A 17,346-nucleotide genomic window follows, 5' to 3' on the forward strand; every position below is an offset into this window, starting at 1 on the left:
CCAATCCCTCCTGCCTGCCTCTAAGTAACTCCGACCTTGAATTATAGTTGTTTATATCTTAGTTTGAAATTTTAGTTCAAGATATTTAATAGAGACATCTGGTAACTATGCAATGAAGGAACGGAAATAACCTGGAAAGTATTAATAAATTGTTCTGGTGAAGGAAACATTGGCATAAAAGTTTAAATTACTTATAGTTGTATCCAAATGCAAATTACCTGAACAATTTAGCACTTGACAGATGTACCTAAGTAGTGATTGTTTAAGTTGAATTTGAAGAAAAAGGAATATTATTTGATGAACTGAGGAAGTATATAAAACTCTGACTTTGCGATTAGTTTCATTTTATGTCATTGAGAGAAGAATAAATAAATGTAATGTCTGTTTAAGTGACTTTGTCATGCCCTGGAACCATTTCTTAAAAGACAGATGATATATAAGTGTCAAGGAAGCACCTGAAGCTCAAAATTGAACAAATCATTTGGATAGAGTTCTGTGGTAAAGGTTGAATTAAGTATTAAATTTTTGTGATGGCTGGAGGGTAAATAATTATAGGTGGAGCTTTTTTTAAGGGTGTCTGACACTTCCCGTTAAATGACCCTGTTTTCAGTTGCTTATAACTTTGCCGAAAATTCAGCCAGTTCAGTTGAAATTTTCCATGCTAGGTGTACCTGAGGCTTTTTTTTTTAAATTTAAGCCAAAATGATTTTCCAAGAACGAGGCTAGTGAAAATTGTTTTGCCCACATTAAATTGTCATTTCCTCCCCTGCTTCATTGCCCCATGCTTTGGAGCAGGGAGTTGCAAATTGTCAGTGTCCTGGGAGTGTCCTTTGTGTCCTGGGAGTGCCTTTTCCCGTCCCCAGTTAAAAACAATCACACAACAAAAAAAATCTTGTCCAAATTTGGCCAAGTTCTAGGCCTTTGAAAAACTCCAGTTGACGTGCGCAGTAGAGCATTGTTATATTTTAGTGGCTAAATTCCTCGGCAATGAGCATGCTTCAGCTCTAGAGTGAACAGGATTTTCCCTGCAATTGCAGCTCTGGGCTGCTTTGCACCATGTCAGATCCAGATCTGTGCACATGAACTAAGAGCAGAGAGCCTTTGTTCTTGCTCTAAATGACTCCCAGCTGAGCCCAGGACGCATAGAGGAGGACTGACCAACCTGATTGCTTTCTATGATGAGGTGAGTGGCTCTGTGGATGTAGGGAAGGCGGTGGATGTGATATACCTTGACTTTAGCAAAGCTTTTGATACTGTCTCTCACAGTATTCTTATCAGCAAGTTAAAGACGTATGGGTTGGATGAATGGACTATAAAATGGATAGAGAACTGGCTAGAGCATAGGGCTCAACGAGTAGTGATCAATGGCTCCATGTCTAGCTGGCAACCGGTCACAAGCGGAGTGCCCCAGGGGTCGGTCCTGGGGCCAGTTTTGTTCAACATCTTCATTAATGATCTGGAGGATGGGGTAGATTGCACCCTCAGCAAGTTTGTGGATGACACTAAGCTGAGGGGGGTGGTAAATACCCTGGAAGGTAGGGATAGGATACAGAGTGACCTAAACAAACTGGAGGATTGGGCCAAAAGAAATCTAATGAGGTTCAACAAAGAAAAGTGCCGAGTCCTCCACTTAGGAAGGAAGAATCCCATGCACAGCTACAGACTGGGGACCGACGAGCTGGGCAGCAGCTCTGCAGAAAAGGACCTGGGGGTAACAGTGGATAAAAAGCTGGATATGAGTCAGCAGTGTGCCCTGGTTGTCAAGAGGGCTAATAGCATATTGGGCTGCATTAGTAGGAGCATTGCCAGCAGGTCACGGGAAGTGATTATTCCCCTCTATTCGGCATTGGTGAGGCTGCATTTAGAATATTGTGTCCAGTTTTGGGCCCCCCAATACAAAAAGGATGTGGACAAGTTGGAGAGAGTGCAGCGGAGGGCAACCAAAATGATTAGGGGGCTGGAGCACAGGACTTATGAGGAGAGGCTGAGGAAACTGGGCTTGTTTAGTCTGCAAAAGAGAAGAATGAGGGGGGATTTGATAGCAGCCTTTAACTACCTGAAAGGGGGTTCCAGGGAGGATGGGGCTCGGCTGTTCTCAGTGGTGGCAGATGACAGAACAAGGAGCAACGGTCTCAAGTTGCAGGGGGGGAGGTCTAGGTTGGACATTAGGAAAAAGTTTTTTACTAGGAGGGTGGTGAAGCACTGGAATGGGTTACCTAGGGAGGTGGTGGAATCTCCATCCTTAGAGGTTTTTAAGCGGAGACTTGACAAAGCCCTGGTTGGGATGATATAGCAGAGGTTAGTCCTGCTTTTAGCAGGGGGTTCGACTAGATGACCTCCTGAGGTTCCTTCCAACTCTAATATTCTATGATACTATAAGCTACCTGATTTGAATGCGGAGATGAGATGGACATGTATGGGGAGAGGAGGACAGTAGGTTGACATAAGAAGCGTGTGTGTGTGTGTGTGTGTGTGTGTGTGTGTGTGTGTGTGTGTGTGTGAGAGAACTGGGACTGTCTGGGCAAGGAGATTGGACTGAGAACCAGTGGGGCAGGGAAAGGAGGTGAGGGGAGACAGAACTAATGAGGAGATAGGGAATAGGGGAGAAGTGGGACTGGCTGGGAAAGGGGAGAGGGACTGGAATGAGAGGCCAGAGCTGAGAAAGAGATGGACAAATTGGAGGGGATGGGCGGAAAGATGTCAAGTTTGGGGGAATGGGCACAAGAGTCTGTACCTATTAGTGCATACTCCTCTCCAGAACCTAGAATGGAACCCAAAATTCCTGCATTTTGCCATTCCTCTGCTGTCAGCAAATATTCCTGGCAGTCTCTCCTCTCTCTAGTGCTAGTCCACATAATAATATAACCTAGCTTGAATATATCACTTATCTGCATGATACAGTCTTGATTTCATGATCACATGCTATTTTTTTCTCACAGGATACCTGCCTCATTCAGTGCACTGGTAGTCTTTTATAATGAACAGCTATTCAACATTTCAGCTTTTGTTTTCTCCTTATTGTTCAGGGTGTGGCCCCTGGCTTTGTTTGCTGCACATTATTCAAACCCTGCTTTGAAGACAGAATTATTAATTTCCTCGTGGGCTTTTCTGTGCTGTGCATCGCTATCTTCTCTGAGGGCTTCACAATCATTAATCTATCTTCATAACTCCCCTGTGAAATGAGGGGTTATTAGACACATTTTAAGGATGGGAGATTAAAACATGGAGAGATTAAAGTCAAAAGTATATCCTGATTTTGGGTGCCCAATTTTAGATACCTAGAGACCCTATTTTTCAGAGTACTTAACATGATGTAGCCCTTTATATGGTCAAAGCCCAGCTCCCACTGACTTCAGTTGCAGCTGTGAGCGCTCAGCCTTCGGCAAATCAGATTCCAGGTCTTGAATCAGGCACCCAGAGAATGAGAAACGCACAGTTAGTGACTGTTGGTGAACAATTGGGTATGACTCAACTAGCATCACATAGGTATAGATCTGGGTGACTTTTTTTTTTTTTACCAAAACTTTTTTTTCACTGAAAAATGTAAATTTGAGTCAACTGAAACAGTTCATGAATTCAGATCAAATGCATGGACGTGTTTTTTTTTGGGGGGGGGGGGGGGAAACAAAAAAAACCAAAACGTTTTGCTTAGGCACTTTTGAAACAAAACATTGATTTTTTCAATTTGAAATTCAATTTTCATCTCAAATTTTACTGCAACTTTTTTTTTTAAAGAAAGTGTTAAAAGAGCCTGAATAGAGACACATGTTTTGGGTTGATTGGAGCTTTTTGTTTGACCCAAAACAATTTTTTAAAAACTTTTTTTTTGGTTTACTGGAATAATTTAAAAGATTTTGATTTGGGTAGACCCAAAACTGATTTTAAAAAAAAAATTTGTTTGCCACCAAACCGAAAAAAGGGTTATTTGCCCAAGTCTACAGAGGAACTCCCTGACAGAGGCAGAGTCCGGTACTCCAGTATAGAATTCAGTTACCTTAATCATGAGATGAGACCATCCTTTCTTTTCCTGCAATCTCCTGCCTCATTCATTACACACATTCCAGCTTCTGTGGCAGATGAGGGAAGGTTCCTCGAGATAATAGCCTCCCTTTACTGCACAACTTGTATTAATCCCCAGAAATTGGCCCAGCCCATGCATTGATCGAGGCAGTGATCCTGTAGAAAAAATCATTTGTGATCATGTACTTAGAGGCTGTAGCATAATGCATGTGCACGAAAGAGCTGAATTAAGGCAACTTTACTTTTAGAATTTACTAACTTCTGAGTGCTTGACTTTGCAACTTTTAATAATGTTCTTTTAATAGTTCTGTGTGTGTAAAATATATAGTTATCCTCTTTGTGGCCCAGTAAGAGCAATAGGTTAGTCCGGCTGTTAGAATTGGTTATCCCAGTTTTCTCAGATTACTAGTGGATCAGGTGTGATGTTTCAGAATGGCCCGTGTGTTTATACTTACTGGCATTCCTGTTCACTAGATTTTTAGCAATACAATATAGTTTTGCCACCAGCTTGTGGCAACCAGGAAGAATCCTGAATACTGGGGGTAATAATGTTGTACTGCTGCAGTGTGTTACTATGCATTGCCAGTGAAGATCATCAGATACACTGTGACTTGGTATTTCAAGGTATAGATTCTAGGTGCTGGTTAAATTAATATGCTCATATTGGTATCCAACTTTGAGTTTCCATAAAGTCAACATTAAATAAAAACATTGCTGCATATTATGGCTTTTGAATACTCTAAAGATCTTACACACACAGGTTTTTTAGCCATTCCGTCAAGTGTATTTGCGCAACAATAGCCTAAAACTAAATTAACATTGTATTTATATTGAAATCTGTATAGAAGTCTGTTCATTAAATTTTTCTGTTGCAATATTTTGATTTTGTAGCCAAACATGTCCTGATCCAGAATATCTGCTAAAAGCCTAAGATTTAGCTGAATTCTTGCTTGTCATTTGCATAAAATGTATTTGATGTTCAGTGATTTAGTTAAAAGTAGCTTGTCTGTTTTAATAATACCTTAGTGATCGCACATATGTAATTACATCCATATATAGAGCAATTTCACAAATTGTTTTATTCATCGGATTGCCTCTAGTTGCTATGAGCACTTGACTTAGCACTTGTTTTCTCTAAAGTCATTCGATTCCTTCATACAGAACTATCCCACCGGAAGATTTGTGAAATGGGTCTTTGTGTACCTAGAAATCACTGTGAATTAGAAGCGCAAGTAACAGCTAAGAGTTTGCATGACTCTTGCATAACTTCACTAATGTTGGAATTTTAAAGTACTGCTTTATTTTATTTTTCTAAAATAAAAGACTAGCTTCACTATAGGAAACTCTCAGATTTTTTTTTCATAAAGTAAAAATCCAATTAAATATAGAAATGGGCTTTGCTTAGGAAAGAAATCACAAAAAAAGTAAAACTTATACCATGGAGACTGCCATTTTTCTGCTAACAGACGAAAAGGATAGGAAGAAAGAAAGACATTGATCTTCTGAAATGAGATGTATAAATACACAAAGACACCTAAAGGAGTATACGCTAAGAAATTCTATGACCAAGAATGTCTCATTCCACCGATGTTGCCATTTTCTGATGAACAGAAAAATTAGGACTGGAGGAAACATGTTTCTGATTTCAGTATTTATTTCCCCCCATTTATAAAGTGTTTAGCCACTGTCCCCCAACCGCCCAGGGAGAGCAGAGGCATCTTGTAACCTGCTTTGCAAAGGTCACCAGTGGGCTGTCACAGACCCCAGTAACCATCCTTAGGCTCTGCCTACCCTCTGAAATAGAATTTGTTCTACCATTAGGTTGAAGGAGCCAGGAAATGAGGGGAGAGAAATCAGAGGTGCACTTCTTTTCTATGATAAATGGTGCAAGTTATCTATGTCGATGTGAAACTCCTGCTCCCTGTCTGGTAGTAAAGTAATACAAGTTCTGCAAGAAAATGGCAGCATCCTTGAAAAGAGTGAGAAAATGGTAACTGCCTGCTATTCTGGAGCCCGTTTTGAAAGAGAGAGAGAGATGTGCTCCCGGACAGAGCCTGCTGTGGCATGGGGAGAGGAACGCTGCACCCAAACATCCTAAACCTTCCATTCCATCGTTGCTGGAAGGGATCTCTACTGGCTTCTACTGCCTCATTGCATGGCCACCCCTTGTGGTTACTCCCTCTGTAAGCACACCAGGTGTGCGAGTTCTCAGCGATTCTGAGTTAGTAATGCTTCCTGTGCTTGGAAGCACCGCAAAATGTCCTGAGCAATGAGATGGTGCTTACCTTGCAGTTGCAAGTCTTGTGCTGGGCATACACGTAGGGGCGGGAGCTCTGTTGCTGTTAGCCATGTGAGGTAGGTGGCAGTGGCCATATGAGTTACTGTTGTTCCCAGGTGAGAGAGAGAGTATGAAAAAGGGATGGAGAAGTGCAGATAGGAGAAGATTGGGGGAAGAGTAGAAAGCAAGGTGGGAATCTGAAGGAACGGTAATAAAGCAGCAGACTGATGGACACCCTCTCTCACTTTCCCATGTTCACACATACATATGTATTTGTATACGTTTCACAGTGTAATGATCTCTGCAGTGGTTCATTCAAGAAAGCCAACCTTTGTCAACATGCACTGTTGGCACCACCTAACTGAAACTGGTCTTCATGGAAAAGATAAAAGCGCTGCTATTGCAAGGTCACATACTGTGTAGGGAAGCTTTACGAATGCAGTTGCAGGCAAAATTCAGAACCTTACATCAGAAAAAAGTAGTTGAAAAAAGCAAGCTTGAAAAATGTTCACTACATATTTTATAAATGAAATCATTTTACCCCTGTTGATTTTCTTCAGCATTCTGTTGCTTAGTCATTTGGTCTAAATACAGTTAATAACAGAAGATAGATTTGTCCTTGTCAATTCCAGACTAATCCTTCTGGGACTCTTTGAATTTATCTGCCAGACAGACATGTAATATGTGTGATATAGCCTGTATAATTCTGAGAAGAAAATGGGATTATGGAAAAGTTTGTCTTTTTATTTTAATGAAAAGGGGACTGAAGCCTTTTTGTTTGTTTAAAAACAATTTAATATGCATAAGAACATGAGCCCTGATGTTAAAGCTGTAACTAAAAATTAGCCACCTTTTAGCTAAATAGACCTTAATATGTAAATATTCCAGACAAGCATGTGAAAGGCTTGCCACCACATGAACAGTGCTTGGACTCTCAGCAAAGGTTTACTCCACTTCCCAAAGCTCTGTCACAAAGTCCATGGCAGAAATCTGCTCTAATAACTGTTCTTCTCCTTCCTCTCTTTTTCTTTGCAGAAGGAAGTAGAGGAGAACTTCAGGTTATACATACTGTACATTCTAACCAATGTGTCTCCTCCTTTTCTGAAGCTCCAATGTGTGCATGGCCTGTCTATTGTAACTGGTTGTTTCAGCTGAGGCTTTCAGATTTTTTCTGAGTTTAGCATGTTTTGGTTTTCAGAGGAATCGCTAATAATGTGTATGAGCTAAGAAGAGTCTGTTCAGTGCGGGTTACCTCGAAGGAAAAAATATTCATACTTATAGATTGAGATTCTCTAATCTGTATCTGTATGCACAGGTGCAACATTAGCAAAGGGTAAGTGGGTTCAATGTAAAAGTATTTTATCTAGTGTTTTATAGCACCCTATTTACTTTTGCACCTCTTGATAAATTGCGTGGTTTCAGTCCACATTCTTCATCAGTAGCATCACTTCATTCATTGCTCAATGTTTTCTGTATAATTATTGCATTCAAAAGCTAAAACTACCATTTATGGGTAGCAATAACACTGGGGTCAAGCAGTATTACATAAACTGGAATACAGATTTGCTTTAGTTTCCTATACCCATTCCTGAGGTACTGTACTGTATATTTTCCTTGGAATCACAGTGCATTGTGTTCCAATGTACAGTGTAAAAGATACAACTGTGCCATCAATACGTAGATGTATTTGCTAATCTGAAACAGTTTGCTCTTCAGTCACAGGACCTATGCTGAGATTTGCATCACTGCTTGCTGCCATTCAAGTACACAGACGGTACTCGGTTTAACTGTGTGACAAATCTTTTAAAAATGTTTGTTCCCCTCTCCTCCCTCCTCCCGCGTGCATTTATGGAATTTTTCATGGAGTGCTGTGCAATTTCTTGGTTTATATTCTCAATTTGTGCTGAGGAAATTCTGCCTGTCCTAAAACATCTTTCATTCCTGTTTCAGTTGCCATTTTGGTTTTCTTCATGTCTCACTTTGTTTTTCGAGTCAATGCTATATGGGCTAGGTACTCATTGCATGAATTTCATTTAATTAATTTCTGTGTCTTGAGCTAAACTGGTTTCCTGCAGTAGTCTGAACCTCACATGGTCATTTGGCTTATACGTGGAACAAATGTCTTGAAGTGTTCCCTGAATTCATAAGTGTGAGCTTTAAACTTTAGCTCAGTCACTTGTGCATCAGCTGCTTCATATTGCCCCTAATGGCAAATGCAAAACTAAATGTCTCATATGTAACATTTTCCCTGAGGTTATAATTGGATCCAAGATCTATGCCAAATCCTCTGTCATCTTCCTCCTTCCATGTAAAAGCATCAGATACCTGCCATGCTGCTAAGTCTGCCACATGGAGACCTGTAATTGCCTGAATTTAGTTATCCTCCAGCTGCCCCTGGGATGATAACATTTCAATCAGTTGCTTAAGCTGATGCCATTTTTACTTTACAATAAAGCTTCACTGCAGATACAGGGGATTTGTTGAAACAGTCATCTTTGGTTTTCCGTAACTTTGAACACCATGTAAAATTGAGTGAGTGATCAAGTCAGGATAATTGGAATCTTGGTCCAGTGCCTTAATAATTGTGACCACTTTGCTTAGTCTGAGCCTGCCAGTGCCTCTGAAAACATATGCTTGGGGTTCAATAGGGATGCCAACGTAGTCACGCCTATCCTAGCATCTTGGTCCTGATGCTTACAAAAACAAATTTAGATAATGGCATTTTTTCCATTTTAATGAATTAACATGGTACTCTATACAGCAGTAAGGACATTTATTTAAAAACGTTTTTTAGCCGTGGTGCCTCTTCAACTATTTATGCACAGTGGTTCTACATATCGATCTATGTTTCACTTATGCTGATAACTTGTTTGATGCAATGTTTAAGAGGATTAGAAGGTTAAATGGGATTTAAAAAGGAGGAGTGCGTTTCCTTTGTTCCTGGAGTAGACTGGCAGCTCTTTGCTGGTATTGTTACTTTGCCTCCATTCCACACGTGGTGTGTTTGCCAGTTGGATGCATTTGTTTCTATCATGTGAATTTATCTCTTTTAAAGTAGCTCTTCTAAATGTTCCTTTCCTCTCCTTTTTTGTTTGTTTGAAGTATCTGGCAGTGTAATGCAATACAATCTAATTATTTCAGAATAATTAGATCAGAGGACTAGTAACCCCAGCTCCTGCTTTATCTGCACAGGCAAAACTCTCATCACACTCTATGTAGGCTTCAGTGAGAGTTCTGCCTATTGAGCCTAAATAAGCAGCTCTTTTAGCTTGCCTCATTATTCCAGAATATGAACTGTGTTTTAGCTTCTTATTAAGATTATTTTTAATCATGGTTTATTGATTGGTAGGAGAACTGTGAAGGCCAAAATTATAAAAGCGTTCAGAAAAGAACTAGATAAGTTGATGGAGGATTGGTCCATCAATGGCTATTAGCCAGGATGGGCAGGGATGCAAAACCATGCTCTGAAGTGTCCCTAGCCTTTGTTTGCCAGAAGCTGGGAATGGGCGACAGGAGATGGATCACTTGATGATCACCTGTTCTGTTCATACCCTCTGAAGCATCTGTATTGGCCACTATAGGAAGACAGGATCTTGGGCTGGATGGACCATTGGTCTGACCCAGTGTGGCTGTTATGTTTTAATTGCGATTTATGGCTTCAGTAAACTCTAATGGGTGTAGTGTTCACTACTGTCAGTGGTCTCATAGTTTTACTTGTGACAGTCAGCACTACACCTTAGTAGTGGGTGTTTGCTGGACCAGGTCCCAGGTTTGTAAAATTATTGGCTGATAGTATGAGAAGTATAGAACCAAATGAACAGGGATGTAATGATTTGAATGTTATGTACTTGAGTAAATGTTTAATGCTCCATCATTGCAATACATTTTGTACATTTATACTCTTTACCAAAATAAATAGTAAAAATAATGTCCAGCTTTAAACAAATAAGCAGGCTTGCAAATATAGGGCTGCAGTTTGCACCCCTTTCTGTGTTGAGTGGTTCCTAACATTCAGCAGCTCAAGCTGCTATGTGAGGAGTGAGGGACAACTCAAGGAGAGTAAGGATGGCAGAAATGCTGAAGAAAAATGTAGTAGAAACATTTCCTGAACGATTTCACATGGAGACCTCAATTGTGGATACTCTGGGGATTAAAATGGAGCTCTTCCTTTGCTTTCCTCTCCTGCATGGCTCACGTGGAGCAATGGCCACAGCGCCAGCATCCTTTTGAACTGCCTCTTCCTTTTATCTCCTGACCCCATTCTGTTGAGTATTGGACTTCCTGGCTTTGAGATAAGTCTGGCTTCCTCAGCTCTGTTTGGTGAGCTAACAACTGCGGCCTGCCAAACCCTAAGAGTTTTGCACTGACTCGAGAAGTCTTGTAACTAGCAGCCTGGCCCAGGCCTGCAGCCGGCTGCTGAACATTTCCCTTTCCTGGGAAAGGTGCAGTGCTACCTTCTGACAACAAACTGCCAGGCTGATGGGAAAACACTCATCAGTTCTGGTAATTCCACTTTAGCAGCATTGCAGTCTGGCATCTCTAGAAGCGTGAATGTAACTCTCTGCATAATGTCCCTAGCTGCTGTAATGTATATTATGGCTATATGTTACACTCTCTATCTGCTGAGATAGCGCCTCTTGAGGTACATCTAACTTCTACTAATCCCAGTTTTAGGAGTTGTAGGTAATGCAGCCTCCAATCCCAGAGTGCTCTGTGGCCATGTCTCTGTGCCAGTGCATTCCTGGGGGTAACTTCCTTTGATGTCACTGGAAGCTGGGCACCCATCAGAGAAAATTTGGCCCTTGCTGTCAGGCAGATTTTAGACATATTAAATATTCTGGACAGTATTTATGCTAGTGTTTTAGTCTCTTGAAAACTGGTAAATATATTTAGAACATCTCAGATGAGCCACTCAAATACTTTTACTACCACTCTCTATATCTGAAAAGTTATTTTCACCAATAAACCACAGTTAATTTGTGTTTAAATACATTCAGTCATAGATTCCAGTGGAAAAATTGCTTTTTTTTCTGTATTACTACTCCCGGTACATTACACTGATATACTCAGCAGGCCTTGACAATCCTATTTAATTTCATAACTATATTTTTTATAGCACCTTCTCCTGAACTTTATAGGAGAAGTTTGGAAATTATTCCAGTTCTGTTTTTCCACTTCAAAAAGAAATACCGGTTTATATTTTTCTCTAGTTTTCCACTGTCCCCACATGTTCCAGCGATGCATTGTCAGTTCCCCTCGGTGGGAGTGTAGAGGTCGGGCTCAGGTGAGGGGGTTTTGATAGCATGGCTTCAACTGGGGGTTCAGGGGCTTGGCCCCATCATAGGAATACCCACCCCAACCTTACTGTTAGAAACTAGTTACTCAGCTTTGAAGATGAAGCTGTGGAAGGGCATGAGCCCCAAGAGTAGGTTAGCAATAGACCGTAAAGGTACCACTTCTTCTCCAGTTATAGTTACGGTAAACAATTCCCCTCTGCACAGCAAATTTTACTGGTCCCTTTAGGTACATAATACATTTTACACTACTCAATTCTTATGTCATTCCAGTGAGGAATTATTAAAGAAGCAAAGTCAAATTAAATTTTGCTCACAAGTGTATGTACCTACACTACTGTAAGAGTGTGGCTTGAACTGACACAAGCCAGATGTGATATTGTAAACTTGACCATAACTTAAACCATTGTGCCTAGGGATTGCAGCTGTCCTGGTTCTCAGCAGGGCACCTCATAAGTGAGTGTCCTTGGATGCCCTGTGGAGCACAAAGCTTTTGCACGTTAATTTAAAGGTGGAGTTCTAACAGCAAACTGATGCTTCTTTGTTTTGTGGCTGAAGAGGGCCTTTGTGCATGAATAAAATGACAGTAGCTTGATGTATTCCCTTGCTAAGTAAATCACGGGCACTTACGTTTGTAGTCTCATTCTGTTCCCATTTGTGCATTTCTTACATACAGTTTTTATTTTGTAGCATTAACATATAATGTACTCATGGTGATCTAGAGCGATAAGGAATGCTTTGGATGGGCAAGGCTGGAGTTGCTTTTCTGAGACTCCTTTTGAAAGGGGAGGTGCACTGAACAGGCTCTTTTGGTCCCATGTTAGGTGTTTGAGATCCCATCAACTCTTTGTATATCCCCATAACCTGTCCTGCCTTGTTGCAGTCATTTGAGATGCTTCTGGAAATGGAGTGTTTGTGTGCATTTACCTGCATGAAGTGTGCTCCATTATACCTCTCCCCAAACCTTAACCTGCTGATCTATTTGAGTCTCTTCTTTTGGAAGATAACATTGTTTCTTTTTCATTATTTAAGGGTCAAGATGATGAGGATCCATCAAAATCACCCTGGTTCAAAGAAGGGTAAGTGGAGTTTAGGACTGTATAATTTTCTATTTTAATTGTTTCATAATGTCTCGTGTCTCATTTCACTTAAGCAAAAGTATAAACAAACATGCATGCCGCGTTTGCTTCTAATGATTCTCTTCAAATTGTAACATATTAAGTAATAAAGACGATCATACTGCCCCCAACGGCAGGGTGCTGATATGTTTCACAGCCTCCATTTAAACTGAGAGGAAACTGACATAGCAATAATGTGTTCTATGCAGCTATTCATGAGACCTGGACTCAAGTACGACATTGGAACTGCTACACCATATGTGTAAAGTGCTATATGCAAATGTGTATGGTGGCAATAAGTATTAATAGTCCTTTCTATCCAAATTACAGTATGGAGTGGTACAGTGCTGAGAATCTTAGAGGAGGCTTTGTATGCTCTTTTATTCTGAGTCAGCCAGGTAGCTCACCACATTGGAAATGAAAAATAACATCTCAGAATAAATGTTGAGCTCTGCTTATGTTCAGATGCCTTGTTCTTGCTCATGAAAAAATGGAATTAAAGAGTTATGTGAAAATATCCTATAAGTGCAGAGGTGATGGCAAGTACAATGCAGATAAAACTGGAGGGACTCTGTAAAATTTTGCAAAATCTCTCTTGTTAGCTATAGTTGTCAATATTATTTCTGTAAGTGGTCAGCATGAGATTAGTTGCAGTTTCTTAACTCTGTAATATGCTAGCCACAGCAGCTGGAGCTGGCAGATTCTGATGACATGTTAAGACAGCGTGATACTTTGCATAATGGATGTTACCACTGTAGTTTCTTCATAATGAATTCAAATTTCTTCAAGACAAAGATGTAGACACGGACATGCTGTTTGATTTTGTGTGTATTATATTTGGATAGAAACATATGGGTTTGCTTTATTTTTTCATTCTCTCGCATTGCTTGTGTACAGTACACAGTAGGTGCTGACATGCAGAGACAGCTTTGTTCTGAAATCGCAGCACGATATTGGTTCTCCCGGTGTATAAATTAGATTTCATAACATTGAAACAGGCTTTCTTAACCAAACATGAAGTTAAACTGAATAAGGCTTCATTTAGCGCTTTACTTTTTAGTAATTCTTTTGCAGTGTTGGCACTGCCACAGAGAGCTTCTCGCCACACCTGTGAAAGCCTATTAGTGCCTACCAACCCCATGTTGTCCAAAGGAGCCCTAGACTCTGCTCAAGAGGCTGGTGGAGAACTGGCAATTAATGATAGCAGAAGATAGTGATTTATTCTAACTATAAACAACACTTTCTACTCCCCTTTTAACGAGGAGTTTGTATAATAAATATATCAGTTCACACACTTCAGATGATTTGCTGGCCTGAATGATGAGTAGGAATTATACATTTTGAAATAATTACTGATTTAAAATTATTGTGAGTTAGTTAAACAAGACTTATACTATTTGACAGTTTAAATTTGTCTCAGACAAAATAATTTAACATTTCTTCATTACCCCAGAAGTGTGATGTTTAGCCAAACTGACTTATATATTGTATTTCCCGACATAAAGAACTTCATTAAAAGGTAGCTCAGATTGAAAGGGTGTTAATGCCTAGTACAGCTAGCACTTGTACCAAATGTATTAGATGTCCCATTGTATATTTAAAAACAAACCCTAAACATTAACTGCACTTTTCTAGATTTGTTAAAGTAAGTTGCCAGCTATTCACAATCACTGACAGACCATTTACTATCATTCCAATCATAAGAGGAATTATTTTGGTGAATTCTATGGCTTGTGTTATGCATTAGGTCAGACTAGATGATTACGGTGGTCCTTTGGCCTTAGAATTTATGAAAGTTACCACAATCCACTAAACCTTTACTTTGCCTTAACTTCTATTGATGAGAGTGTCACACTTTTGAGCTTACACAAAGCTTGTCTCTTACCAATAGAAGTTGGTCTAATAAAAGGTATTACCTCACCCACCTTGTTTCTCTAGTATTACCGTAGACATTTGCTCAAAATAGGAGCACTTGCAACGTGATGTATCAATAACATACTACAACAAATATTTTAAAATTCAGTTAGTTTCAGCATAAAATATCATTCATGGACAGTACAGTATTTAACCAAGCAATGTATATATGCAAAAAATCAAACATTTCAATTTGGGTTATACATGGACATTATTCCCTCCATCGACACATCACTCTGTGATAAAACTCATACAAATATTATATATGATGCTGAGCAGTAAGATTCTACTACTTTTATACCTACAATATGCATGTTAGAGGAACCATGTGTACTGACATTTGTGCAAGTGTCAAGACCCATAATGTGGGCTGTCTGACTTACTGGTCAGAGCCAGTAGTAAAGTTGGGGTGTTGGTCATGCCAAGGATCAAAGCCAGAGTTAGCAACTGGGATCAGGTGAGGAAGCAAAAATGAGGAACAAGGCATGGTAACGGAAAGAGGGGTGGGTTAGGTGGAACCAGGCAAGGAGGCAGGGAATAGGTTTCAGAAATCAGGGCAGTCAGACCTCTAGAAGGTGACACCTCCCATGGTCTGTGGTAAGATGGTTGGGGAGACCATGGATGTGGAAGATACTTGTAACTAGAAGGTGTGCAGAGTTTCCGCAGTTAGGAGATGTGTGCATGATACAGAATGGGCCATTATGGTGAGCTGGTCCACAATAGTCAGTATGGTGTTATGGTTTTCAGATTCCAGTAGTTTTACTATAAAATCAACGATTGTGTGACCGGGCGGTCTCAGATGGCATCAGAAGGCTGAACACACTATTTTAGGGGTAGTAAAGGGGTTGATCAAGCACAAGGACCTGATGTAGGAATGAATGTCATCTTGCATTTGTGGCCACAGATATGAGTGGGCTACAATGTGCAAAGTCTTGGATTGCCCAAAGTGACCTGCCCAGGGGAATAATGATCTACGCATATAGCAGTTCTGGTCTTGAGGAACTGTCAGGGAGATGTGGGCGGCCACTGACATAGAGATGGTCATTGACTCAGGAATGGTGCGTAAGGTGGTACTGGGGTTACCCTCCTTGGAGGAGGTTACAAGGTTAAGAAAAGGATAGTTCGGGAGGGCTGATCAAAGCATGGTAAGGAACTCCAAGGATACAGACCTATAAATGAAATGGTGTGATTTTATTATTCTAGGTGGTGATTCTTTGGAGTCAATGGATTCTGTATGGTATTTCTCTGTTCCTGAGAGGGCATCAGCTTTGCCATTCTTGTTGTGTGAATGATACATGACTGAGAAATCAAATTTCAGGAAGAATAGGGCCCAGTGCTGCTGCGGCTAGTTCAATGCTTTGGCAGATCATAGATATTCTAGGTTCTTATTGTTGGTTAGGACTAGGATGGGGTGTTTGGCCCCCTCAAGGCAATGTTGCCAAGTCCCAAATCCAACCTTAATGGTGAATAACTCCTTGTCTCCTATTTCATAATTTTGTTAATCCTGATGCGTTTTTCTGAAAAAATACAGACCTGGATGCACCTCATGCTGGGGCCCCATTCTTTGGGACAGTACCACATTAATGGCTTCATCAGAGGTGTCTGCCTCAAGGACAGTGGGTTGGTCAGGATCAGGATAGACCAGCCCCTGGGCAGATTTGAAAGCTGTCTTCAGCTGTTTGAAACCTTGAAGGTTTACGAAGGATGGCAATAATAGGGGCTGTGACCCTTAAGAAGTTTGGAATAAACCTCCTGTAAAAGTTGGCAAACCCCTTGAGCCTTTGGATGTCTCAGATGCTCCAGTGTTTGGCCCAATCCAAAATTACAGACATCCTTTGTGGGTCCATCTGTAGTCGGTCTGCTGATAGGATGAACCCCAAAAATATGATGGATGATTGGTCAAATACACACTTTTCCAGTTTTCCATCTAACCCGTGGTAGCACAATTGTGAGAACCTCATGGACATGGTGATTGTGGTTTGCTGGACTATTGGAATAGACTAAGATATCATCTAAATAAGCTACCACAAACTGATCTAGGATTTCTCAAAATATGCTTTTAATCAGGTGTTGAAAAGTGGTGGGAGCACTGGTGAGTCCAGAGAGCATTACCAAATATTCAGAATGTCCATACCTTATTCTAAAGGCCATCTTTCATTCATTTGTCCCCCATCTTGATTCAAACTAGATTATATGCTTCTCTAAGGTCTAGTTTGGTGAACACCTGAGCTGACCATAATCGATCTAGGTCTGCTGGGATTAATGGTAAGGGGCACCGATTGCTTATAGTTATTTGTTTCAGTGCCCTGTAGTCTGCACAAAGTCTCAGGAAGTAGTTTTTCTTTTTCACAAAGAGTATCTGGGTGCCTGTGGAGGAAGTAGATAAAACCTCAGCTGGGATTTCCTGAAGGTACTCCCTTGATGCTGCCACCTTTGGTTTAGATATAAATATATACTGTGGAAGAACCCAAACTCAGGGGTCCTTATTTACAAGTCCATTGCCCAGCGGATAGTCCAGAATAAGCCAAACAACAGATTAGCAAAGTCAGATTTTATTCTTTACGTAAAGAAGGTGGTCCCTTCAAATATAAGGGGCGACAGTTTAAAACTAAATTCTAACAGTTTATATAGTTCCACACAAATCTTTATACGTCACAGCTTCCATGGTCGTACACACTAAAAAAACTACCCATCCAGGAATTTTCCCAGCACAGCATTTTCA

At 40.5% G+C, this 17,346-nt stretch overlaps 1 protein-coding gene across 4 annotated transcripts in view; it reads left to right on the top strand.

Annotated features, from left to right (window-relative positions):
• The window catches only part of UNC13B (unc-13 homolog B), a 410,138-nt gene that overhangs the window by 232,007 nt on the left and 160,785 nt on the right, over positions 1-17,346 (top strand). For 3 of the 4 annotated variants that reach the window (XM_067543563.1, XM_067543564.1, XM_067543565.1), the window contains one exon: positions 12,625-12,671. In XM_067543563.1, coding sequence (XP_067399664.1) covers positions 12,625-12,671 — 47 coding nt within the window. Of the gene's footprint in view, positions 1-7,333; positions 7,357-12,624; positions 12,672-17,346 lie in introns of all 4 variants that reach the window. The other variant, XM_067543562.1, reaches the window with a different exon arrangement.

This window comes from Emydura macquarii, unplaced genomic scaffold, assembly GCF_026122565.2.
Source record: "Emydura macquarii macquarii isolate MOO-44397 ecotype Brisbane River unplaced genomic scaffold, CSIRO-AGI_Emac_v2 contig_915, whole genome shotgun sequence".
Lineage (NCBI taxonomy): Eukaryota > Metazoa > Chordata > Testudines > Chelidae > Emydura > Emydura macquarii.